The 24,735-nt window shown below is 44.4% G+C and overlaps 1 protein-coding gene across 2 annotated transcripts in view; it reads right to left on the bottom strand.

Annotated features, from left to right (window-relative positions):
• Positions 1-24,735, bottom strand: part of LOC124550867 (ubiquitin carboxyl-terminal hydrolase calypso) — a 193,088-nt gene that overhangs the window by 21,647 nt on the left and 146,706 nt on the right. For both annotated transcript variants that reach the window (XM_047125613.1, XM_047125614.1), the window contains 4 exons: positions 22,942-23,064; positions 20,038-20,303; positions 17,488-17,643; positions 13,827-13,978 (listed from right to left, as the gene is read on the bottom strand). In XM_047125613.1, the coding sequence (XP_046981569.1) occupies positions 13,827-13,978; positions 17,488-17,643; positions 20,038-20,303; positions 22,942-23,064 (697 nt within the window). The remainder of the gene's footprint in view (positions 1-13,826; positions 13,979-17,487; positions 17,644-20,037; positions 20,304-22,941; positions 23,065-24,735) is intronic.

Genomic DNA, 24,735 nt, shown 5'->3' with positions numbered 1-24,735 from the left:
TTCGGTAAGTCACCTCATCTTTGTTTTTATATATAATTTTTCCCACGTGGAATGTTTCCTTCCATTATATATATATATATATATATATATATCTAAAAACAAAGATGATGTGACTTACCAAATGAAAGTGCTGGCAGGTCGACAGACACACAAACAAACACAAACATACACACAAAATTCAAGCTTTCGCAACAAACTGTTGCCTCATCAGGAAAGAGGGAAGGAGAGGGAAAGACGAAAGGATGTGGGTTTTAAGGGAGAAGGTAAGGAGTCATTCCAATCCCGGGAGCGGAAAGACTTACCTTAGGGGGAAAAAAGGACAGGTATACACTAGCACACACACACATATCCATCCACACATACAGACACAAGCAGACATATTTAAAGACAAAGAGTTTGGGCAGAGATGTCAGTCGAGGCAGAAGTGTAGAGGCAAAGAAGTTGTTGAAAGACAGGTGAGGTATGAGTGGCGGCAACTTGAAATTAGCGGAGGTTGAGGCCTGGCGGATGACGAGAAGAGAGGATATACTGAAGGGCAAGTTCCCATCTCCGGAGTTCGGATAGGTTGGTGTTGGTGGGAAGTATCCAGATAACCCGGACGGTGTAACACTGTGCCAAGATGTGCTGGCTGTGCACCAAGGCATGTTTAGCCACAGGGTGATCCTCATTACCAACAAACACTGTCTGCCTGTGTCCATTCATGCGAATGGACAGTTTGTTGCTGGTCATTCCCACATAGAATGCATCACAGTGTAGGCAGGTCAGTTGGTAAATCACGTGGGTGCTTTCACACGTGGCTCTGCCTTTGATTGTGTACACCTTCCGGGTTACAGGACTGGAGTAGGTGGTGGTGGGAGGGTGCATGGGACAGGTTTTGCATCGGGGGCGGTTACAAGGATAGGAGCCAGAGGGTAGGGAAGGTGGTTTGGGGATTTCATAGGGATGAACTAACAGGTTACGAAGGTTAGGTGGACGGCGGAAAGACACTCTTGGCGGAGTGGGGAGGATTTCATGAAGGTTGGATCTCATTTCAGGGCAGGATTTGAGGAAGTCGTATCCCTGCTGGAGAGCCACATTCAGAGTCTGGTCCAGTCCCGGAAAGTATCCTGTCACAAGTGGGGCACTTTTGTGGTTCTTCTGTGGGGGATTCTGGGTTTGAGGGGACGAGGAAGTGGCTCTGGTTATTTGCTTCTGTACCAGGTCGGGAGGGTAGTTGCGGGATGCGAAAGCTGTTTTCAGGTTGTTGGTGTAATGATTCAGGGATTCCGGACTGGAGCAGATTCGTTTGCCACGAAGACTTAGGCTGTAGGGAAGGGACCGTTTGATGTGGAATGGGTGGCAGCTGTCATAATGGAGGTACTGCTGCTTGTTGGTGGGTTTGATGTGGACGGATGTGTGAAGTTGGCCATTGGACAGGTGGAGGTCAACGTCAAGGAAAGTGGCATGGGATTTGGAGTAGGACCAGGTGAATCTGATGGAACCAAAGGAGTTGAGGTTGGAGAGGAAATTCTGGAGTTCTTCTTCACTGTGAGTCCAGATCATGAAGATGTCATCAATAAATCTGTACCAAACTTTGGGTTGGCAGACTTGGGTAACCAAGAAGGCTTCCTCTAAGCGACCCATGAATAGGTCAGCGTACGAGGGGGCCATCCTGGTACCCATGGCTGTTCCCTTTAATTGTTGGTATGTCTGGCCTTCAAAAGTGAAGAAGTTGTGGGTCAGGATGAAGCTGGCTAAGGTAATGAGGAAAGAGGTTTTAGGTAGGGTGGCAGGTGATCGGCGTGAAAGGAAATGCTCCATCGCAGCGAGGCCCTGGACGTGCGGAATATTTGTGTATAAGGACGTGGCATCAATGGTTACAAGGATGGTTTCCGGGGGTAACAGATTGGGTAAGGATTCCAGGCGTTCAAGGAAATGGTTGGTGTCTTTGATGAAGGATGGGAGACTGCATGTAATGGGTTGAAGGTGTTGATCTACGTAGGCAGAGATACGTTCTGTGGGGGCTTGGTAACCAGCTACAATGGGGCGGCCGGGATGATTGGGTTTGTGGATTTTTGGAAGAAGGTAGAAGGTAGGGGTGCGGGGTGTCGGTGGGGTCAAGAGGTTGATGGAGTCAGGTGAAAGGTTTTGCAGGGGGCCTAAGGTTCTGAGGATTCCTTGAAGCTCTGCCTGGACATCGGGAATGGGGTTACCTTGGCAAACTTTGTATGTGGTGTTGTCTGAAAGCTGACGCAGTCCCTCAGCCACATACTCCCGACGATCAAGTACCACGGTCGTGGAACCCTTGTCAGCCGGAAGAATGACGATGGATCGGTCAGCCTTCAGATCACGGATAGCCTGGGCTTCAGCAGTGGTGATGTTGGGTGTAGGATTAAGGTTTTTTAAGAAGGATTGAGATGCAAGGCTGGAGGTCAGAAATTCCTGGAAGGTTTGGAGAGGGTGATTTTGAGGAAGAGGAGGTGGGTCCCGCTGTGACGGAGGACGGAACTGTTCCAGGCAGGGTTCAATTTGGATGGTGTCTTGAGGAGTCAGATCATTAGGAGTAGGATTAGGATCATTTTTCTTCGTGGCAAAGTGATACTTCCAGCAGAGAGTACGAGTGTAGGACAGTAAATCTTTGACGAGGGCTGTTTGGTTGAATCTGGGAGTGGGGCTGAAGGTGAGGCCTTTGGATAGGACAGAGGTTTCGGATTGGGAGAGAGGTTTGGAGGAAAGGTTAACTACCGAATTAGGGTGTTGTGGTTCCAGATTGTGTTGATCGGAATTTTGAGGTTTTGGAGGGAGTGGAGCTGGAAGTGGGAGATTGAGTAGATGGGAGAGACTGGGTTTGTGTGCAATGAGAGGAGGTTGAGGTTTGCTGGAAAGGTTGTGAAGGGTGAGTGAGTTGCCTTTCCGGAGGTGGGAAACCAGGAGATTGGATAGTTTTTTGAGGTGGAGGGTGGCATGCTGTTCTAATTTATGCACTGGGATTCAGTGCATAAAACCTCGCTTGCCTGTGCCTCTTCCCACCAAAATTTCTGTTTCTAAGATGTTACATTGCACAGAAATAACTTTAAAGACTCTGTGAGTGAAGGGTTCTGAGGATTGAGATAGTGTGTGACACTCTCGAGCGACGTTAACACTGCGCCTGACTTTCTGAAGTAATTTGGAAAGGGCAAGCTAAAGCTCGACTTTCTCAAGCTGCAGCAAGTCTCACTTTGTGATTTTTCACCGGAGTCTCGAGACCGCACAGTCTTCTGCCTTTCAGTCCTTCTGGTGTATTCAGACAGACAACCATTTCCTATGCATTTTCATTCGTAAGCAAAACTGAACCAAAATATCAAATATCAGGCACCTAAACAACAAAGCTGACTTAGTTACTTCGTTTTCCTGGCAAAGAATATAAACAAAACCTACTGAAACAAGAAAAGCAACGTCGTTAAGATTTTAATACATAAAGTGAAATCAGTAAATCTGTATATATTAGCTCAATAAATTCAATGCCAGTTTTATTCGTCAAGATTAGATTGCGGCACTTAATTCTGTCACTGACATAAACTTCCGAAAAAACATCTTTCCTGAGTTAAAAAAAGAAACTAACTCTGCTATCTAGTGATTGTTTGGTATACTGAGCTGTTATGATAAACACCCAAACTACTAAGCTGACAATTTTAAGTGATACTTTAAAATAAAGTATCTTTGTGTTCCCATTTTGATGAAATGGTTGGTTGGCTGGCTGGTCAGCTGGGGTGGGGTAGACAAACAGCGAGGTCATCGGTCCCACAATGTAAGGTAACAGAAATTAAGGGAGGAACAACACAGGCCAGTCAACTGGAAAGGAAAACAGGCAAACAAAGAGGCAAAAGGTATGCTGGGGCAACAGGAAGTGCAAAGAACAGGAGGGGGAGGGGGGAGGTGACACAGGTTGAGAGCAGGTATGAAGCAAGGGCACTAAGCACGACTGGGCGCCACCACCGCTGCTGACCACCCCAATCCCCACACAGTACGACAATTGTGACACTACGGGGACAAAACCCGGGGGAAGAAAACACTAGAAAAGGGAAACAAAACATCACATAGGATTAGACAAAACAAATTGGTAGGGAAAACCTGGCTGATGTAGAGGCAAAGCCGAATGCCTCCCAAACCGGCATCAATATAAACTGAGGGACTCCAATTGTGGCAGGAAATTCAGGTACTTAAACATGGGAGGACAGCTTTGGTATAGAAAAATAAGGACGGATGTAATCCAGCGAGGGTCATCCGCCGACACCCGGGACAAGAAAGGTGGAAGGGCACGTTTAATGCGAGGGGCCAAAAGGTAGGGGCAGTCCAAAAAACTATGGATCACCATGAGGGGCAGTTGTGCAATCAGAAGCAGGGGGCCTCACTACAGTGTGAAAAAACCGTGGGTCAACCTGGTACAGCTGATACGAAAATGGCAGAGGACGGTAGATGCTCACCTAGAACGTTGCGGGGAAAAATGCATCGTATGGGGGTCCCCTCGATTGCACGAAGTTTATTACACATTGGGCGGTCCTTCAGGAATCGTCCAGCAACTGAGCAAAAATGGATTTGACGTAAAGTTGCAAATGCGCCCCTGGAGGGGTCACGTAGAACTGGAGGTAAGTGGCTGCACGCCCCCCCCCCCTCCCCCCCAGCTAGATGATCAGTGAGTTCATCACCTGGGATACCTATGTGGCCAGGCACCCAAACAAAGTCAACCGAACAAGCTGGAAGGAAAGAGCAAATACCAATGGCATAGGAAACCCAGTGCCAACAAGAAGACTGTTCACAGAACAGTGCAAAAGGCACAAGTGGCCAAATGGCTACCACGATGATGGTCTCGGGTCAGTGTGGACAGGGCGGCTGAGCCATAAACTTGACGATCACAGTCCAGACAAGACAACTGAGGCCCGATGAAAGCGGAGAAGAGTCGAGCAATTCGCATCCCGAGAGGTGTGGGCAAGGAAGCAAAGGACACTGAGTTTACAGAAATAGCCAGTCTTCAGTAGGTGGATACGTGGCAACCCAGTACCGTATTTACTCGAATCAAAGCTGCACTCAAATCTAAGCCGCACCAGAAAAATGAGACTCGAAATCGAGGAAAAAATATTTTCCCGAATCTAAGCCGCATCTGAAATTTGAGACTCGAAATTCGAGGAGAAAGAAAAGTTTTAGGCCACACCTCCAAATCGAAACAAAGTTGGTCCATTGTAATATGAGACACAATTTAGGTATAATGAATGACGATACAGCTGCAGTAGTTTGGTTCGAGTCGTAAACTTAGCAGTTAAGCTTTACCAGGTAGCCACTGCTATGCATCAGGTACTCTGTCCGTATTTATACACGGATACCCTTCCTTTTTCACGTGCTTCGTCCAATTTGAATTAATTGCTTATTTTTCTTTGATCTGATAAGTGCCGTTCTCTTTGTTATAGGTGTTTACGTCACTCTAAGCTGAAAATGCATTACTGTACTGTGTCGTGCACTGTTTGTCGCATTCTGATAATGAGTGTTTATGGCCTGTCGCCACTCACGGCATGGCTTGCTTTTGTGTGCGCTACCGCCGGTTACAATTAAAAAATAAATAAAAGAAGAGAGGAATTGTCTCATAAGCGAAACAATCGCAAAAGACTGCTATTTGTTGTTACTTACACTGCTGCTTTCTTTGATAATGATCAACAAGAACCAAATAATAGACTGCATATGATAGACGATGTTCTGAATGAGAGTTTAGTGAAAAATTTTCTCCATTTGAAAATCTTTGCAGACGCCTCTTCAGTACATGACATTCTGCACAGAAATTAGAGTCATCTTAGATTTAAAAATCTAGTCAATTGCCGTGCTTCATTTCTGACTGTATCACTATTTGGCATAAGAATAATATGAATATAAACATGACACGATATGTATATTCTTCCGCGTTTGCTGTTGTCTCACTCTAGTTTCGTAGTTTATTAGGCAGACAGGATTTAAATGAGATAGCAGCAAACACGAAAGAATACATGGCAAAATGTTTATATTCGTATTATTCTTGTGGTGAAGAGAATACTGCATGTGATTCATAATTCATAAAAGTTCCTATTAGCAATCATCTCTTTTCACAGGTATGAAAAAATTCAGAACATAGAGTTGGCCATATTGACAAACATCCCGAACAGTCTTGCCAGTCCAGTCTTGCCAGTCTGATTTTCATAGTACACTGAATTGCTGCTACATTTGAAGATGAACAATACGGAATTTGTATTTACTTCATTGGATAATGTACGAAAATGCAGTGGTTGAAACTCGGGGCGGAGATAAAAAGCTCGACTTCTACACCCCCCCCCCTTTTTTTTATGACGCAGAGGTTTTGGAGCCAGTATTTATCTTTGTGCCTGCAAAGCATGCCTGTGTAGCGCTACATATATTCGACGGCAGAAGTTAGTTGTGGTGGCACCTACCAACACTTTTCAGAACTTCCACTTACTTTGCACTCGATTCTAAGCCGCAGGCGATTTTTTGGATTACATAAACCGGAAAAAAAGTGCGGCTCAGATTCGAGTAAATACGGTAAGCTTGTTGTCTGAAAGAAGACCCAAGAAATGGAACAGGGGGACCACAGTCAGGCAAAGGCCGTCGAAGTAGAGCTCCAGATCGGGACGGACCGTAGTACGGCAACAGAAACGCACAACCCGTGGTTTATGGGGAGAGAATTGAAAACCGTGTGAAAGTGTCCATGCGGAAGTGCGACGGGTGGCACCCTGGAGTTATCACTCCACAGAGACCACCGAATGAGAACTAGCCCAGATACGTAAATCGTCCACACGCAGAGCACGGGTGACCAACGGTCCGACAGATGCCACGATTCCGTTCGTGATGAGAAAAATAGGGACACTTAATATGGAGTCCTGTGGAATGCAATTCTCCCGGGCCTCCAAACTCTCGAGACAGGAATTGGGATCGATATACTAACAATGCCCATACGGACCAATGCGGAAAGGCTACTGGAAGCTCTCAAAGGGCTGGCTGCCGGTTCCAACAGGAAGCACAGAACCCGTGAAGGTCTGGTGAGTGAGCACCACTGAAATGAGGTTCCCGGAGAATGGCACAAGCTGTGAAGTAAAAAGCAATAAGGGATTGTAATTCCAGAAGATAATGGTAGTATCTGTTACAATTCCTACGGATAAACACAGAGCGTGGATCCAAATGGGCCAAAGCCGGTCACGTTGCCAGGTCACCATCCATCACCAATAAGGACAGGATGACATCCATAAACAAGAGGTCTGACACAGGTTACAAGCCTGAAGACAGCATCTCCGGAGACAATGGAGAGGACTTGTATTGGGACTTATGTTGTTTCTTCTTCTCCTCCTCCTCCTCCTCCTCCTCCTCCTCCTCCTCCTCCTCCTCCTCCTCCTCCTCCCCCCCCCCCCCCCCTCCACTTTCGTAGGTCGAGGAGTCCTGGCAGCAGGCCTCCAGTCTGGGAGATGCCAGAGGAAGGGGCCCCATTACCGGCAGGTGTCAAAGAAGACAGACACTCCTCCAGCCGTGTAGGGGGAGTGGCACACAGTGGGGAAGGTGTGGGCTCAGAAGAGCAGGGAGAGAGGAGAGCAGGGGCAGGACTGAAATAAGGAGGAGAGAGGCTGGGAAAAGGAAGTGACAGTCGTATTTCTGACGAGCCTCAGTGATCGAGGGACTTGTACTCTGTATCTTCTTTTCTTTCTTATAAACAGGGCAATCCAGTGAGAGTAGAGAGTGACGATTAACACACACGGGCGGTGGAACACCGGTGCTCCCCTCTCGTAGTGGGTATCCACATCCCCTATAAGGAGGGTTCGTAGTACGGCGGGGAGACGTGTGCCTGAAATGTAGACACCGAAAACACCTCACGTGTGACAGGATGTACGGTCTCATTCACAACAGTACCATGTAGCCTTGACCTTCTCTGGTATAGTATCCCCCATTCAGCTGCCAGAATAAAGGCATCGTTATAAATGTGATTGTCCTTACGGCCTTCCTGAACATGCAGAGCAGAATGAACACAATGTCGTTCTAGATCGGCACGTGATTCTTCGTCAGTTTGAAGGACAAAATCCCTATGAAAGACGACTCCCTGAACCGTATTCGGGAACTAGTGAGGAGTGATCGGACACCGGGATGTCACCGAGATGCTTACAGGAATGAAGGGCTGCATTTTGGGAGGGCTGCAGCAAGAGTTACGAACAACAGCAAAACAGACTGCACCTCGCTCAGAGAGTCCACTTCGCCAAACTTGTCCACGAAAAATAAGGGCTTAGTGGCAGTGAAAGTGTCCCTGTCAGTCCTGGTAGCAGGGGATGGGTGTCACCCCAAGTCAGCAAGCCTTGCCCTCCTCCCAGAGTGTAGCCACAGAAAGGAAGGCCACAGGTCGTAAGAAGAAGTATTAAAAGATCCAGCTGTCGCCAAGAGTTCCGATGCTCCAGAATGACGAACGACCATTCCTAGGTTTGCCGGGGAGGTAGGAGTCCAGGTATCAGAAGAGTGATCCCTTTGTTGTCAGGGGGCTCAACCGAGAAGGTATGTAATGACCCCACAACACAGACTGCCTACTGTGCTGGCTCTTTAGGGTTAAAGGACACCGGTGTTGAGGAAAAGTAGGAAGGGGCATAAGGCCACACACCGAAGATGCTAGTAAGGTGTTCTTCCCAAGCTAGCTCATACTAACGAGAGAAAATTTAGAAGGGGAGGTCAAACCCCAAAAGGGGACCAAAAATGACAAAAAACAAAGGTGCGAGAAGAAGCAAGAGGAACAAAAACAGAATACCAAAAAACCAGACAGGGAAGGTAATGAAGCCCGGAAGCAAAAAAACCTCCACAATAGCTCGTGACCCTGTGTGTGTCACACATGAACTTACAAAACAGCTGTCAGCCTCCTGGACAGGATTTTGATGAAATAAAGCCTATATGTTGACCTGAGCTACACTCGAGTTACCTGCAAAAACCCCACAACAATTTGTCTAGTACATTTGGAGATTATCGTAATCAGACAGACAGACGCAACGGTTTATTAGTATAGGTAGACTGGTAACCTACATTAATTAGTGTGTTATGAGCCACCAGGAGAATAGTTACAGTAAGGATGTGACAAGTTGGCTGCTGGCCCCTGAATACTGATCGTTAGAAGTTCATTCACAACAGTACATCGTGGTCATTTTCTGGTCAAAATGCAGACAGCCTTAGTGACATCTAAGTTGTTGGACTGTAACAGCCTAATGAAGGGTCTATATCTCGAATCATTTATGTGACACGATGATAGTTACGACCACACCATTTGCGATGTGAAAGTGTGTGTCATGACCGTCCTTCGGATATAAACCCCCACAACTCAAGAATGACATCAGATATCCTTCTGCTCTCAGTTTTAAATAAAATTTTTATATTTTATCCAAATTTCATTCATTGGAATGCATGCACTAAAATCAGCCATACACAAAGTTTACACAATGCATTTTTACATCTACAAAAATCTTTAAAATTTTGTGCAATGTTTTACTTAATTTGATGCAGCACAGTAGCTATGGCATATAATGAAAAGAAATTCAGTCCTTTACTGAGTAAAGATGAAAGGCTGTTTCTTAAAAATACGTAAGTATTTCGTAGCATCCGGCAAGTTCGCACAGACAGAACTGGGCATGTCGTTTTAACTTTTAACTTCCATATTTGCTCTTACTTTTTTCTTTGTTTCACTCTTTCTCCATGTAGAATCAATCACTTTTGTTTACCTATCATAATATTCAGCCATTAGAAAATGCTGATCTGTCAATTAAAAACGAAATACGAAATAATGTATTTATACTGACTGTGCAATGGTGTCAAAAATGTATTTTTTGTTACAACATTTATATTTTTGTGGATGATAATCGTCATACAAACATTTGAAACACGAGTTCTTGTGGTACTATGGTCAAAATAAAGCAGACAAAAATTTAAATGAAAGAAGGGGTTGTAAGTAACACGAAATTCAAGTGAAATGGGGAATAAAAATAATGAACGCAAAAACATAGACAAAAATATAAGATTTTACAACAGAAGAAATTAAACTGAAGTTTAATACAAATTAATAATTAAAAAGCACATGAAAAAATATTCCAAATGAAAGAAGAATGAAAGCAAGAAAAAATTAGAGCAAATCAAAAAGTTCATATTATGATTAAAATGATGTGAAATAATGATTGGAAAATGAAAATAACATTTCAACCAATAAATTGAATAAAAATAATGATCAAAATGATTGTGGTAAAGATAAGAAAATAAATAATTTCAAAGCACCTGAGGAAATTGGAACCCACAACCTTCCAAATGTGAGGAATACGCCATAACCGACCCCATACCCCTCAAGTCCGTGTATTGGTACTATATTTAAGGTTATAGACAATCACGTGAAATTCTGCGCTCTTTCAGTGATTACTAGTAAACGAAGGTCGACCAGTGTGTGATGAGTGGAACCCTAACCTAGGTCACCGTACAGGTGATTTGAAAAAATCAAACTCACCCCTCTCCTTGTCAAACACATGAACAAGTACAACAACAAAAATAATATTATTGATAACATAATATAAATGGTGGACGGTACAACATACAGCAGCCTTAAGAAGGAAGCAATGGATCGCAGAAAATGGAGAGGCAAAGGACCTGCTAATATAGCAGATAACTGATGATGATGAATATAAACGGATAGATAAAAAATCTACTCACCAAGCGACGGCAAGGGAACACGCGCACAAAAGGATTTAACTTACACGAGCTTTGTTTGGAGCCAGTGGCTCCTCCTCCTGGCAAAAGAGATGAAGGGGAAGGAAGAGGGGTGAAGGGAAAGGACTGGAGAGGTTTAGGGAAAGGGGTACATTTCAGAAAAGTCACCCAGAACCCTGGGTCACGGGAGACTTGTCAGATTGGACGAGAAGGAAAGACTGATTGTCGGGGCTGCACTGGTCGAGATTTGAAAATCAGATAGCTTAAAGGTGGAAGACAGGGTAATATTCAAAACGAGAGATTACTACTAAAACATCATGCACGAGTTAATAAGAGTGAAAAGCTAAGTGCATTGCATGTAACAGAGGCAGGTCGGGGGATTGCGGAAAATAGGCAAGTCAGAAAATGAATGATGCAGAAAACTGAAAAAGAGAGAAGAAAGGAGTAGTTACTGTGAATAAATGCTGAGACGGAAGGAATTAACGTAAATTAAGGCCGTGTGGGAGGTGAGAACCGAGGACATGTTGTAGCGCTAGTTGCTACCTGTGGAGTTCTGAGAAACTGGTGTCTGGGGGAGAATCCAGATGGCGCGCGTGGTGAAACAGGTGCCGTGGTCACGATTGTCATGTTGTACAGCATATTGTGTGTTGCCCGTATACTCCCTCTGCCTGTGCCCATTCATCCTGTCTAATAACTGAGAGGTAGGCACACCGAAGTAAAAGGCCAAACAGTGTTTAGGCAACAGCCGGTACACGACATATGTCGTTCTACAGGTGGCGCTCCCTTTGATAGTATATGTTTTGCCAGTTACAGGGCTGGAATAGGTGGTGGTAGGAGGGTGCATAGAGCCAAGTCTTGCAGTGGGGATGGTCACAGAAGTAGGAGCCATAGTGTAGGGAGATGGGTGCAGAAGGAGCATAGGGTCTGACAAGGATACTGCGGAGATTGGGAGGGCGACGAAAAGCTTTTCTGGGTGTGGTAGGCAAAATCTCAAACAAAATAGATTTCATTTCAGGACACGATTTTGAGGTGGCCTGACTGATACATTCGAGACCAGGATATTACTGGGTCACAAGAGGTGTGTTCCGAAGTTGTTTCTTAGAGGGATCAGTCGAGTGTGTCGCACAACACAGTGCAGCCGACTTCGATGACTGCTTCACAGCCTGCACCGATGGGACCCTTCCCACAGACACGAGCTTTTCTGGATGAAGGCATTTTGAATGTCAAAATTTTAACAGTAAATCACCTAAGCATTTGTAACGAAGTTCCGGAATTTATTTCTCTCCAGGAAAGATGCTGGATGAAACCTGAAGTAGAAGGCTCCAAAATATTTAACAAGACACAAAGTGTATATTTAAAAAAAAGTTAATAGGTACTACAGAAAGGGGAGTGTTCATTGCAATCGACAAAACTAATGCGCCTATTGAGGTCAAAACCGAGTCCGCCTATGATGTTATCAGATGTGAGTGTAATCGGCCTCATCAAATGCTAGTTAATCGTTGGATGTTGTTATCGGCCACTAAATTCTGCCGTAAAGATTGTAGAATCATTCGAAAAAAGTTGCTTATCCAACTCAGTAACGGTCCCATAATGATCAGTGATACTCGAGCATCAATCAAATTACATTTCCTTAGGATTCTTCCTGTAAATCTGTCTGGCATTTACTTTTCTCCATTTTATGTAGTCATTACTCTTAAGTTCAACAAAAATAATCAATTATTGATAATATAATGTAAATGGAGACATAAAAAATCTACTAACCAAACACAAAAGGATTGAACTTTCAAAAGCTTTCAGAGCCAGTGGCTCCTTCTCCTGTGGAAGAGTCGAAGGGGACGGGAGAGGGGTGAAGGGAAAGGACTGGAGAGGTTTAGGGAAAGGGGTTCAGTTTAGAAAAGTCACCCAGAACCCTGGGACAGGGGAGATTTACCGGACGGGATGAGATGGAAAGGTTCAACCCTTTTGTGTGCGTGTTCCACTGCCGCCTCTCGGTATGTAGATTTTTTAATCTGTCCATTTACATTATATTACTTTTAAGTTCATTCCGTTAGAAATTCCAAGATATTTTATGGTGGTTACTGTTTTCGGTAATGTTCCATCAATAGTGTTGTTTTATAGTAGTGGATTTTTTCTTCTATAGATGCACAATATGTTACATTTATTTATATTCATTGTTAACTGCCACGATGGAAAGGATCCACTGTTGTTTACTAACAAAAGTAGAGACTGCTGCACTCTCAGTTCAAACACAAACACAGTACTGTTGACACACGAAAGTCGGTAGGAATTAACTGATATAAAGATCAATGTCTGAAGCCTACATCAACATCCACTGTCAAACCTCAGTGATAGATTTTACTGAGAACCAGAGAAAATTGTGTCCATAAAATGAGTAACTGGGCCAAAGGCTTCTATCTCGTCATTTGTCAACTGGTCTGGTGTGGCAACAGAAGAAAGAAAAGCAGAAGCTTTAAATTCCACTTTAAAAAGTCATCTAGACAGGAATATCATACAGACATACCGTCACACAGATTGCTGTAAGGAAGACACAGAAGTAGGCATCCTCAGTGTCGAGAAGCTACTGACAGAGTCGAAAAATCACCAGGAATGCCAATTCGGTTTCACAGAGAGTACCTTTCGGCACCGGTACCTCACTCAGCTCGCACTATCGTGAATTTCTTGCCCAGTGCAAAGTCCCGAGCGACTGGAAAATGGAGTGAGCGACTCTCGTACGTGTGAAGGGTAAAAGAACGGTCCCACATTATGATAAGAGTACTGGCCTAACATCAGTTCACTGCAGAATTTCGGGCATACTCCAAGTTCGAATATAATAAATTTCCACGAGACAGAAAAGCTTCCGCCCACAAATTGGCAGAGATTTATACAGCACCTTTCGTGTGAAACTCAGCTCCCCTTTCTCTTACACGATATCCTGCTAAACACGGACGGAGGATGACAGGAAGATTACAGTGTCCTACATTTACAGAGAGCACTCTACACAGTGCACCACTGCAGACATTTAACGAAGGTCAGAGCGTACGGAATAGGTTCCAAAGACGTGAGTGGCTAGAAGACTTCTCGAGAATACAACGCCGTACGTTGTCCCAGACGTCGAGCGTCGGGTGCCTCACCTCTGGAGCGTGCGGGCGGGTGCCGGCGACTTCTTGTGCTGCTGCACCTGGTGCTGGAGCACAAGGTCCGCCAGCTGCCCCTGCTGTGCCAGCATCGACAGGAACGTGCAGATGAACTCGTCGTAGTTGTGCGTCCGCCGGCAGTCATCCACCTGCCACAGACAGACCGTCAAGTTGTAACACAAGTACAAATTATTTTAAGAAGAAGAATTGAGGTGAGCAGGAAAACGTAACCCGCATTTGTTCACCTAGAGGTGGTTTTTGATAAATTCGACCGGAATGTACTGTTTGGAGAATCGAGTAAAACTGGTACGGACTGAACAGATAAAAGATATGTTCTCTATACGTACAAAAGTCTGAGTACAGAAATAGTTACCACTCGCATTATGGAAAAGTAGTCTGACAGAACATGTATAATTCCAAATACTTAATGGTACCGGTTATATTTAGTTCCTGTTACTAACTACTGTATATACTCCCATCTGAAAATGGTGTTTAACAGAACTGTGACAAGTCGAAGAAGAAAGACAGAAGATTGTGGACAGTACAAATGAGTTTTTTGCGAAAAACAGAAGACTGGGGGAAAAAATGTAGAAATAAGGAGACACTTACAAATACAATGTAAAAGACGTTGCGTGTGAGAGTACAGAACAACATAAAATTAAAAATACAAAGGCACAACCAGAAATACACATACACACATTCCAAGGTTAAGGATGTAGAGGCCTATCTCACTAGGGGTAAGATAGATACCGCCTATAGGAAAATTAAAGAGACCTTTGGAGATAAGAGAACGACTTGTATGAATATCAAGAGCTCAGATGGAAACCCAGTTCTAAGCAAAGAAGGGAAAGCAGAAAGGTGGAAGGAGTATATAGAGGGTCTATACAAGGGCGATGTACTTGAGGACAATATTATGGAAATGGAAGAGGATGTAGATGAAGATGAAATGGGAGATATGATACTGCGTGAAGAGTTTGACAGAGCACTGAAAGACCTGAGTCGAAACAAGGCCTCCGGAATAGACAATATTCCATTGGAACTACTGACGGCTGTGGGAGAGCCAGTCCTGACAAAACTCTACCATCTGGTGAGCAAGATGTATGAAACAGGCGAAATACCCTCAGACTTCAAGAAGAATATAATAATTCCAATCCCAAAGAAAGCAGGTGTTGACAGATGTGAAAATTACCGAACTATCAGCTTAATAAGTCACAGCTGCAAAATACTAACACGAATTCTTTACAGACGAATGGAAAAACTAGTAGAAGCCAACCTCGGGGAAGATCAGTTTGGATTCCGTAGAAACACTGGAACACGTGAGGCAATACTGACATTACGACTTATCTTAGAAGAAAGATTAAGGAAAGGCAAACCTACGTTTCTAGCATTTGTAGACTTAGAGAAAGCTTTTGACAATGTTGACTGGAATACTCTCTTTCAAATTCTAAAGGTGGCAGGGGTAAAATACAGGGAGCGAAAGGCTATTTACAATTTGTACAGAAACCAGATGGCAGTTATAAGAGTCGAGGGACATGAAAGGGAAGCAGTGGTTGGGAAGGGAGTAAGACAGGGTTGTAGCCTCTCCCCGATGTTGTTCAATCTGTATACTGAGCAAGCAGTAAAGGAAACAAAAGAAAAATTCGGAGTAGGTGTTAAAATTCATGGAGAAGAAATAAAAACTTTGAGGTTCGCCGATGACATTGTAATTCTGTCAGAGACAGCAAAGGACTTGGAAGAGCAGTTGAATGGAATGGACAGTGTCTTGAAAGGAGGATATAAGATGAACATCAACAAAAGCAAAACAAGGATAATGGAATGTAGTCTAATTAAGTCGGGTGATGCTGAGGGAATTAGATTAGGAAATGAGCCACTTAAAGTAGTAAAGGAGTTTTGCTATTTGGGGAGCAAAATAACTGATGATGGTCGAAGTAGAGAGGATATAAAATGTAGGCTGGCAATGGCAAGGAAAGCGTTTCTGAAGAAGAGAAATTTGTTAACATCCAGTATTGATTTAAGTGTCAGGAAGTCATTTCTGAAAGTATTCGTATGGAGTGTAGCCATGTATGGAAGTGAAACATGGACGATAAATAGTTCGGACAAGAAGAGAATAGAAGCTTTCGAAATGTGGTGCTACAGAAGAATGCTGAAGATTAGATGGGTAGATCACATAACTAATGAGGAAGTATTGAATAGGATTGGGGAGAAGAGAAGTTTGTGGCACAACTTGACCAGAAGAAGGGATCGGTTGGTAGGACATGTTCTGAGGCATCAAGGGATCACCAATTTAGTATTGGAGGGCAGCGTGGAGGGTAAAAATCGTAGAGGGAGACCAAGAGATGAATACACTAAGCAGATTCAGAAGGATGTAGGTTGCAGTAGGTACTGGGAGATGAAAAAGCTTGCACAGGATAGAGTAGCATGGAGAGCTGCATCAAACCAGTCTCAGGACTGAAGACCACAACAACAACAACATTCCAAGGTAGAGGAAACCGATGGAGTGACTGTCGAAAATGGAAAAGATTGACTCCGTCGATAAGAAGTAAAATTTGTCACAGATTGCACTGTCTAGTGTGTGTCGAGGTATACAACAATTTTTCAAATTGCAACACAGGAAATGGTCATTCCTATGTTGTGGTCATCAGTGTCCCACAGACGAGAAACGCTGTAGTGATTCGAGAATTTCCGCGTAAAGTCTGGAACCACTCTTCTTTCTGCTGTCACGAACACACAATATTTTAAAAATAAGTGTGAGAGAACGTACATACTGCGCGACACGTGTTTGTGTGTGCAGGCTAGAAAGGAGTCAAGAGCACAAGGTAGACGCGACGGTCGAACGACATCGACAAGTGTTTGCCGCCCGCGCCACGGAAGCTGTATTGGAAGAACAAGGTGTGTTTATGTATCTTATGGTGTTTTGTATCATTGACTGTTGTAACAAGAAAAAAGAAGGACAGTTGAAACACTGTTAATTAAACTTCACATATTGGACTCGCTAGAGCCAAGACAGGTTCGTATATTATGTGGTTGTAGAATCAAATATACTGGAGATGTTTTTAATCGAGTCGAACGCAAGACGAATCAGTTGACTTGCAAGTATTCTAATACTTATGTTAGAAGTAATGAATTTGTTATTTGTGGACGTTAAACTATATCAAGACTGAACTAAAAGTATTCTGCGAGTATCACTTATTTCAGGAAGGGGGAGAGAGGAGGAGGGAGGGAGAGAGTGCATGAGTCTGATAAATTCCGTTAACCAGCAGTATTCTTTGGAGAAGAAGGTTTTGGAGATCGACGAAGCCAGCTATCCAGAGAAGATCAGCTGTGCGGCAAGTAAGTCAACTGATGTAAGAGAGGTGTGAATTTTGCATGCAATCCAGTTTCACACCACACTCCAGGTCATCTAAAGCATTAGAATGGTGACCCTGTCACATGCCGTTGATCTACACAGGTTACCCAAAACTTCAAAACTTTGTCTGCCCAGTAATGTCGGAATTCAGCTTCTAGCTTTAGTAATTCATAAAATATAAAAAGATTGACAACTGTCCCTTTTATTTACAAGATATAACCTTTTTGCAGAAGAATTCCTTCGGCAAGTGTACATACAAAATAACTAAAATGTAAAATGACATGTGCATCTTAAAAATAACACACAGAATACCTTGTACTTGTTGCGTTTATCATTTTCCTCTTGAAGACTTAGCTCACACACTCCAATTTCATTTTCCAAGTTCTTAAGTAATGCGAGAAGATCCTTCGGTGCAAATTTATGTGGTTCAAAGAGCTCCGGATATTTGCTGCACATCTTCAAATCCACCTGCAATGAATACAAATCATATGTAAACTCTTGCTGACATACAGATTGGGTGATTACTAAAATATATACAACAGAAGGCATTAAAATGGGCAGAGTAACTTAACATTAGTGACTCAAATATTCTCTCGAGATGTCATCAGAATCTTCTCTTCCCATTCCAATATATTATGTCGTTTCCCAGCCATCTAATAGTCTCTAACACTTCTCCAGACTCGTCAATACATTAAAGCCTCCAGCGGTGCACAACAGATGTGATATCGCATTTCATCTAACCACCTCGTTCGACTGCTTAGCTAAGTGGTAAAGTGCTTGCCTCCCATGCAGCAGGCCCGGGTTCGATTCCTGGCCAGGTGTCGTGTTATTCCTAGTCATAATTTTCATCGTCATCACCGGCACATGGCGTCGAATGAAATAAAACTTGAGCTTCTCCCTCACTGTTGCCTTTGTGCAAATGGTACAATGTCACCAGCAAGAGCGAAAGTGTTCCGAATGTGTCCCATTAACATGTATTACTTCTCCAGTTCCCCAGGTCTTCCAGTGAGTGTGCTGTGAATAATTTTGGTGATTATGAATTTCTTCACCCGAGTTTATCGCTACGCTGGGAAGTTGTAGCACTGATGTACATACTATCCTTCGTGCTAACACAAGCAGCTGGCCGACGCCTCGTTTGTCGAGAGCTGGTGGCACACATTTTGCCAAAACTGAGTCAAAATCTCTCTCGAGAACAGACGAATCTTACACAGAGTGGCCACTCGTAATCACTCCTCACAACCTGGAACTTGCCCATTGTGCTACCCCACTACTAAAGCCAGTCCGTTCCTTTGGCAGAGTAAAATCAAATGTTTGTCTTACATGGTCAGTGACAACTTCAATGAACTTACCCTACTTTGGAGAGAAGAGGCTCACACTACTGTCGTTTTAAGTCTTCTCTGTTTCCTTTTTGCTGTAACCATTTTGGACTACACGAGCCACTGCTGCCATAATAGCACCAATCGCATCAGAAAGCTGGCACGACGTTTCGGCTCCTTTCTCACTTGAACACGCAATTCTTTGAGGTTATAATCTAGGCAAGAATTTTCCAATACAGATTGTACTTGTACTGCAGATGACGTTTAGCACTAATTATAGACATGAAGCTGAAATAGCCAGACAGTCAGAGAACATGCATAAGATAATGTTCAATTAATAATAATAATAATAAGTTTTTAATTGTTCCGGTGATTTCAGACCACAGACTCTGAGGCATAAACCTGATATATTTCTCATCTTCAGGATGCCACAAACTCCTTATTTCTTGTCCTAAACTCACAAGTTTCTCACGATCTTTGTTTCACATGTCGGAATGTCACCCGTTCGACCAACGAAAACGAACTGTTCTGAACACTGCCAACCATCATCATCCGACGTTCATACGCTCAGGTGTCAAGATCAGTTGCATCGAGAGCACACACATATTGCAATCCTGCTTTGAAAAGATCGTCCGTCTTTGGACAGTGTCGGTCATCGGCAGAACCACTGATGTCTTGCCCAGAATAGCGTTGGACGATAGACTTTTCTTTAAGTACATAACCTCCATCAGGTACGTTCTTTCCTCTACACTAACTGAGCCATTTTGGTAGCTATTCTTCAAAATGTAGGATCTCACCTAGCTGGGTCTCGCTTCTACCCTGCATACAATACATTGGAACCAGTCCGAATGTTGTGAATGTTGTCAGCTTGGACGATGGTATCCCAAAAGTTTTGTGACAGTCAAACACTCGTATATCTTTGACATCATTTTGTACTGTAGTACATTACACACAGCTGAGTAAGCAAATGAGTGACGTTAACAGTAGAACATTGAAACATTCTACATCTACATGTAAACTCTGCAAATCAAATTTAAGTTCATCAAACCACCTTCACAATAATTCTCTAATATTTCAATCTCGAACAGCACATGGAAAAAAAGAAGAACTACACCTTCCAGTGCGAGCTCCGATTTCCCTCATTTTATTACGACGGTCACATCTTCCTATGTAGGTCGGCATCAGCAAAATACATTCGCATTCAGAGGAGAAAGTTGGTGATTGAAATTACTTGAGATGATTCCATTGCAACGAAAAATGTCTTTATTTTAATTACGTCCATCCCAAATCCTGTATGATTTCAGTGACACTCTTTCCCCTGTTTCTCAAGTACAATGTGTCAGATAGCAGAGGACATCAAATTACAGCATCATTTTGGGTGGCAGCTTTATCAAACAAACCAAAACAATACAGATTTCTCGTATTTGTCAAAGATTTTCTAATGCGTCAGACACTCGGTTTCATTTATCAAGATACAAATTGGCAAAAGTCAAATTTGTGTGTCCTTCCAATACAAAATGAAACAGTACACAGTGCGATTGCAAACCTTTTTCTCGTGCTCCACAGCAGTAGCGGCAATTGCAGAAGCGCTCCCTACTGATGCGCCGTCAGCCGGCCCAGACTGCACCTCTCCGCACCCAGCCGGGAAGTGGCCAGGGGAGGGCGAAGCTGCAGGCGTCGACGACGCAGACGAGGGCGAGGTGGTCGAGGAAGCGGGAGTTTCAGGGCAGAGCTTCTTGCCGGGCGGCACCACAGCATCACCACCGCCCGAAGGCCGCTTTGTACCAGGACCTACCAGCGAGACGCGGCTACCTGTGACCGGGAGCAGAGTGTGCTGTCAACATGCACATCCAGTTGTCAAAATTCGTGGGAGGGCACTCTTTTCCACTCATCCACATATTGATCCTTCTCATTAAGTTGGCGAGGATACGGGAAGGGAAAGAGGTGTGTGTGTGTGTGTGTGTGTGTGTGTGTGTGTGTGTGTGTGTGTGTGTGAGAGAGAGAGAGAGAGAGAGGGAGAGAGAGGGGGGGGAGAGAGAGGTGGGGGGGGGGGGGTGGAGAGGAGGTGTAGCTGATGAATATTGAATGTACTGACAGTGACAATAAAATGAGCTTATTTCTCATAAAGAAAATTAACTTTTGCTGACAGTCACTTTATGGATGTTTTTAGGGTTCCATATCTCAGTTGGTAAAAGTGGAACCCTTATAGGTTCACTTGTCTGTCCAACTGAAAGAAAACTTTTTCTCAGGAACATGTAGATGTATTACAGTGAAATTTATGTTACATACAAATATCTATGGTTCCTTCGCAAAGTAAAACATTTGAGCTTCCAAGTCAATACAATAAAAAGATACAACCTTTTATGTCACATATTTTGAACCCGCAAACTCACTCATTAAAACCTTTAGGGTCTTCCCATTGACCTAGAATCATGAAATTTGGCAAGAAGCAACATTTTACAGTACAAGAACAGGGAAAAAATGCATAAAATGTTAAATTGTAATTATAACATGGAAAATATCATTCTGCCATTAGGACTTCATCACCTTTCAAAAGCGTAATAAAAAACAAAAAAAAAAAAAAACCACAATCAGCCATAACGTTGTGACCCCTACCTAATAGCCAGTATGTTCGCCTTTGGCACAGATAACAGCAGTGACGCATTGTGGTTGGAATAAATGAGGGCTTGGTAGGTTGCTGGAGGGAGCTTGCACCTCATCTGCACACAAAAGTCACCCAATTCACATAAACTTCTAGGGAGACCGGAGAGGGAGGGCAATGAGCTCTGATGCCACATTCAATCACATCCTCGATGTGTCAGATGAGATTCAGATCTGGCATGGGTGTGGGGCCAGCACATCAATTGGAACTCGCCACTGTGTTCCTCGAACCACTCCGTCACACTCCTGGCCTCGTGACACGGTGCATTATCTTGTTGAAAAATGCCACTGCTGTCGGGAAATGTGATTGTCACGAAGGGGGTGTACCCGTTCTGTAACCAGTGTACGATACTCGAGTGTCACAGTGCCTTGCACGAGCTCCACTGGACCCACAGGTGCCCACAGGTGCCCGAGTGAGTGTTTCCCAGAATGCGATGGAGCTACCACCAACTTGTCTCTGTCCTGCAATACAGGTGCCGAGGAGATGTTCCCCTGGAAGCAGATAGATTTACACCTCCCGTCGGCACGAAGAAGAACATATCGGGATTCGTCAGACCGCACAATGCTCTGCCACAGTGCCAATGTCCAGTGCCTATTGTCACGTGCCTGTTTCAGTCACAGTTGCCAATGTCGTGGTGTTAACATTGGCACATACATAGGCTTTGGAGTCCCATCATTATCATTAGGAGTGTTCGGTGAAGTGTGTGTTCAGACACACTTGTACTCTGCCTCGCATTAAACTCTGATGTTAGTTTTGCCACAGTTCACTGCTTCTCCTATTTTACCAGTCTGCCAGCCTACGATGTATGACATTTGTAAATGAGGGATGACATCTGAACATGCTTTCACCTCCATTTTGCTACGTGTCGAAGACACTCACACAGCACTCCTCGAACACCCGACAAGTTGTGCAGTTTCTAAAATGCTCGTGCCGAGTCACCGGGCCGTCACAATCTGGCCTCGCTCAAACGCACACAGATGGCGCGCCTTCTACATTCTACACACTAACAGCACTCTCAGCGATACTACGTGCACCGTGCAAGTACCCGATTAGCAATCATTCGTCGCCAGATGACGCTGCTGTTGCCCGGACACATTTGTATCAATAGTAGATTGGTGGTCACAATGTTCTGGCTGATCAGTGTATTACTTCGTGCAATCATAAACTGTAGGTTGTAATCATGTTTTAGTAAGTAAATTAAAAAAAAAATTATTAAAACTTCTCTCTCTACACGTATAAACTGAAGTCTCCTGTTCGCTTCTTTTTGTGGCTCTGGGCTAGCCCCAGGAACTACTGTAGATATTTTGATACGGTCCCTGAATCCTCGGGATGCTTAAGGGGGAGTAGGATCAGGGGACCATTCATTAACTGACTCATTTTCTTTATGAGAAATAACTTTATATTTATAGAGCCACACACATAAAGTGCAGTCAGTGATAGCACCTATAGAAAGACTATCCACTCTCCAAAACACCTGGCCGAATAGTCTCGACAGTGAGAGGGAGAGAAAAACAGTACCGTCCAGCTGATGAAACAGGTGACACAGCAAAGTGTGAGCGGCATACTCAATTTGTGGTGGTTTCTCAGTTACTGGGCAGCTTACTTTTAGAATGAAAGGGGATCAGATTTGGTACCTTTCCATTTCAGAGCGAGTAATCTTTTAACCACTCATTCACTTCTCAGAAACATTACATATTTTTCACGAACAGTGCTTACATTCAATTTTTCTAAACAGAGACAGAAGCGAAAGCCACATGCGATACAGTGACTGCCGGCTACCTGTCGTACCTGTGGGAGAGTCCATCTTCTCTTCGGATGATCCGGAGCTGGGCCCGCCCACACGTATGACGACGAACTTCTTGAAGTCCTTTGCAGATGTCGGGCTGTTCTGCCCGGAGTTCCAGCTCCACCCTGAAATGTAAATCTGAAACTCTGAACCCACTCTCAGCACGAGCAAAAGGAGAAGAGTAGTGAAGGTGGCGTCAAAAAGAAGCGAGCGGCTAGAGGAGTGGCAGCACATCACAGATTCCTTATCGTGCGTTTGTGCCGTTTCGGCAAAACACGCATAAGTCGAAGACAGAGATACTTCGAAACCTCGCGTGTCAAAGATGACTTAAGGTAACTAAAGTGTAGAATGACACAGTGTAGACGAAACACGAAAACTCTAATACTTTTTGGTGCAGTGAAACGTACAGAAGGTGCCAACTGCTACCTGCAAGACATATATTACTGTGATGATATCAAAGGCCGCATGCTGACAGACTGACAACCCAACCGGTGAACTGCACTGCCAACTGACAGACGGCAGCACTGGCGGCCGAGTCAGCACACCCAGGGATACACGCAGCTACGATTGGTTAGCACTGGCTGGGCTATTCCCTACTTCTGTGGAAATTGTTCGGAACCGATCGCACGTGGGGTATCGCTCCATGAGGCAACTATTCGAGCTCACGCTCCGGCTCCAGAAGTCAGATCCCACACGGCAAGCAGCTCCGGGAAGACTCCGTCGGGACATCACTCGCTACTATGCGGGCAACTCTCCTCTCTGCACGTCACTGGGAGATCCGACTCTGCCGACGTAACGGTGCCGTGCTGGGAGGCCTCAGTATACTCCGATTTACTATTTCTTTGCCATTTTGACCGAGTCCAAATTAGCAGTAGTAGTATTTGCAAAGAAATTAGACAATTTTTCCGATTTTTTTGTCGGGACGCCGCCAGCGAAGTACAATCCCGAGAAAATCCGGTGCGCCTGCATAAGACTCCAGACTTTAACTTTGATTCCTACCTCAGAACTTAAATTTGTTCCAGTATTTGGGAAACTTTATGTTAGTCTTCAGACTTCAATTTGGACCAGCTTAAGAACTTTTAACTTAGTGGAACTCTGAAGTTGTTCTCGTTGTCGAGCACTTACTTCGAGAAAACCAGAGTTTGTTTCTTCGAAAGTTATCGATCGTGTTACAATAGAACCAATGATGTTGCTTGTGTGACGTATAATTTGTTTACGATATAGCTTTTTAATGGTGCATCTGACGTATTTTCGTGTGATATTCCCTCCGAGACGGAAAATACCACTTTTTGTTTGAGTTCAGAAGCACAGGAGTGGCATCTCAGTCTGCTACGAGAATTTGGAACTCGGAGCTTCCGCCAGTGCGGCAGGGACAGGTAAGCAAGGTCGCACCTCAAACGCCGCGATCACCTCTACCTCGTCACGAGGGGAGACGTCGGCACTGCAGTTACAAGTCGAGGGGAGTGGAGATCGATGGACCGCACTCGGCATCCCCCGTATTACGCGACGCTCGTACGGTGCCCCGTCCGGAGGCAGTCCTCGAGTAGATTTTTGAGAGATGGGAAGCGACTGCAGGTCCGTGCGAAGAACAATTTAAGCCCCATTCAAATGAGACTTCTGCACGGAGAGGTCACTCCTCCTCCTAGAGTTGGGTGGCATTCGTGTCCGATACGTACAGTCGGCACCCCCTCTTTTGGCCGCCGGTGAAAGTGCATCCGCTCACCTGGCACACACGTGCACTGTCCTGGGACCGACCAGCATTTCGGTGTGGTCCGGGCACAGTGAGGTGGAACGGA

Source organism: Schistocerca americana, chromosome 9 (assembly GCF_021461395.2).
Source record: "Schistocerca americana isolate TAMUIC-IGC-003095 chromosome 9, iqSchAmer2.1, whole genome shotgun sequence".
Taxonomy (NCBI): Eukaryota; Metazoa; Arthropoda; class Insecta; order Orthoptera; family Acrididae; genus Schistocerca; species Schistocerca americana.
Note: the sequence above shows the minus strand (reverse complement) of the source record. Positions and strands in the feature narration are given on the sequence as shown.